Below are 2,954 nucleotides of genomic sequence, written 5' to 3' on the forward strand. Positions count from 1 at the left end.
ATTTTGCGGATACCCGATCAATTAATTTTTACAATATACAGTTGTCTTTTATTTAACTTTACACTGTGTACGTATAAGTGATAAATAATATAAACAAATCAACGAAGGGATGTTTTTTTTTTTGTACAATATGTATCATATAATCATATAAACATTCGTGTACTGTTACTCAGATGTTTACTTCCATAAAGAAAATTGAATTTTACTACTTTTTTTTTTCATTTTCCTATGCTGCTTAGCATTGAACATTATTTTTATTTATATTTTTTCATTATCGTTTAATTAAAAAAAGAAACACTGTATCTTCACACTTTTATGATATTTTATAGGATATCGGTATGATGTCCATTGTCATTTTCATTTGTATTCAATATATTATTACTCTAAATAGTCATCTCATTAAAAAATATACTTTCTTTTTATGTTAGTGTCAGTTTTAAAAGAATTCATTAATTGAGAAATATCAGAATTTATATTATTGGTGTGCAAACAGAACATTTATCACAAATCAGGTATAAGGATGTAATATTGTTTTCAGAAATTGGTAAGAAACCAGGTGGTTCTTTGCATTCTGTGAAATGTGCATTTACACAATTAGTTATGAGATATCCCACTTCTTTCACACTGATACAATTGCTGAATGCAAAGCCACAAGATTTACAAGCTACTTTATTTTCTTTTTCTATTAAATTAGATTTCTGACATATAGGACAAATGACTTCGTCATTTCCTTGATCTGCAATCAATGCTAATAATTCAAGTTCTTCTTGTGTCATTCTTTCATACTCTTCTAGAATCCATTGTTCTATAAATAATATAAAGTATTTCATATTGTTTGACAATCCCATATGCAATAAAAGAAAACCCATTTAATTCACCTTCTTCATTGAGTATCTCAGCTTCAAGATCAAGTGCTTCTTCTGGATCAAGAGGTTCGCTTACAATAGAAGCAAAAGGATTCACAGTTGGATCTACACTTGTGGTCGCGATGTCATTCAATTCTTTACGAACGATTCCAGTCAAAGTATCTTGAACAACTCTGGAATTGATTTCCAAACCAAATCTACCTTTGTTAAACAACTGTCCTCGTTTCTCTCGCATTCTTTGTCGACACCTCTAAAATTCAGTTTTATCATGTTGACAACAAAATTTTCTCGGAATACGATACGATTGACAATGCATTACATTGAATCACATGAACTTTATTGCTGTTACATGTATAAAATCTTTGGAAATTTTCAATTGACATTAGACAGCTAACCTCTCTCAAGACCTCTTGCAATTTTGGAGATCCGTGTCTAATTTTATTTGCAGCATTTCGATTTTTCATCTTTTGGCTCATCGTCGGACTTAACGTTATGTTTTCCATGTCTTTCGTACACCTTAACATTTGGAAAACTTTACGAAAACAAATAATAAAAGGCACTATGATCGATCTATGGCGCTGACGTATACTCTGCTGTTGCCCGGCAAAGCAAACTTGAAACTTCAAATAGACTTTAGGGTCTAGAAGTGGGAAATCGTACGCCTTACTAGCGGTTTTCGGACTTACAATTAGTTTATTTAATTTTGCAATGGAAATGAACGTGGTGTGTAAGGGAGAAATAAATAGTCTGTAAAATGCTGTAAAACAACACTGGTATATTGTACCCTTTTGTAAAATACATTTTGTACATTAATCATACAATAAATAATTGATTTTTTTATAAATAATTGTATTTCTTCACTTTTTCTGATGTTCAAGTCCTTCCCTTGATTCCTATGGTGTACTGGAAGGTCCATCAGTAATTCATACAAAAAGAACATTCATTTTCAAATGTTAAATAAAAAATTATAAACAATTTTTAACCAATCTACTGAATGCAATGGATAATTCAACGTAAAATTGATATTCAACTAAACCGTGTAATAATTTTATTTCATACTACCAATAACTATAAACAACCATTTGTAGAATTATTTAACAAGAAACAGCAATTATTCAATAATTAAGGTGCTTGATAATAAGCCAGAAACTGTATTTTACTATCTACATTATTAAGAATTTAAAATAATTAAAAATTGATTATATGTATGAATTAAATACAATAGGGATTACGAGGATAAGAATAACGAAGGGAAACAAGGAAAGGAAAAGCGGATGACAAGGATAGCACTACAGAAATGAGTTAGACAAGTAAAGAAATAGGGGTCAACAAGGATAGCAGTTTTGTAATGAGTTAGACAAGGAAAGATATAGGGATAGACAAGGACAGAAAATCCGAAATCGAAACTAACGCCATCTCGCGTCAGGTGACGCGAACTACGATTTCTTAATAGGAAAACATGATATAAACAGAGCTATTAGACAAGGAAAGCACTAGTGTGCGACAAGGACAGAGATAGAACGCTTCCTATTGGTTGACGGGCCGCCATGCTCCACCTCCCAGGGCCACAGCCACGTGGTCCGGTGAAAAATCATTAATAACTCGATAATTAGGATGATTTTGTGAACTTTTAGAATTGAAGAATAAAGTGCGAACCTTCAGCAACTTTCACATATAGTTTTTAATGCTCTAAACCCTTTTAATAATTAGTTATTAACAATTATTGTGCGGAGTGTCGGTGGCGGTATTACACACTGTCCTGGTTTTTCGTCAATTTTGTAGCTTTATACAAATAATTCATGCACTTTCATACATGTGTTCGAAAGTCTATTCCTTTAGCTAGTTTCCCGTTCCATTTTCATTAACATATTCCTCGTAGTTTGCAAGATATTAGATATTATTTGGGTAAGTACTATGCTCGTCACATGCAAGCGTAACATATTTTCGTCATTATCATGAAAAAGCATGATTAATTTTGTACTTTCAAGCATGCAGAATGTAGTACAGACTTTTTACTATATTCTACAGTAATTTTTGTAGCCGCAAGTGATGTGGTTTATTAGATATTAGCAATAGTTTATAACAGTC

At 31.6% G+C, this 2,954-nt stretch overlaps 1 protein-coding gene across 1 annotated transcript; it reads right to left on the minus strand.

The window, feature by feature from the left end:
- Positions 1-470: 470 nt before the first annotated feature.
- On the minus strand, positions 471-1,443 carry LOC108571391 (RPA-interacting protein-like). Its single transcript, XM_017933415.1, has 3 exons — positions 1,262-1,443; positions 879-1,116; positions 471-805 (listed from the first exon to the last, which is right to left on the minus strand). The coding sequence occupies exons 1-3, from the start codon at positions 1,388-1,390 to the stop codon at positions 471-473; spliced, it is 702 nt and encodes a 233-aa protein (XP_017788904.1). The 5' UTR covers positions 1,391-1,443.
- Between the last annotated feature and the right edge of the window lie 1,511 nt (positions 1,444-2,954).

Source organism: Habropoda laboriosa, unplaced genomic scaffold, assembly GCF_001263275.1.
Source record: "Habropoda laboriosa isolate 0110345459 unplaced genomic scaffold, ASM126327v1 scaffold15, whole genome shotgun sequence".
NCBI lineage: Eukaryota > Metazoa > Arthropoda > Insecta > Hymenoptera > Apidae > Habropoda > Habropoda laboriosa.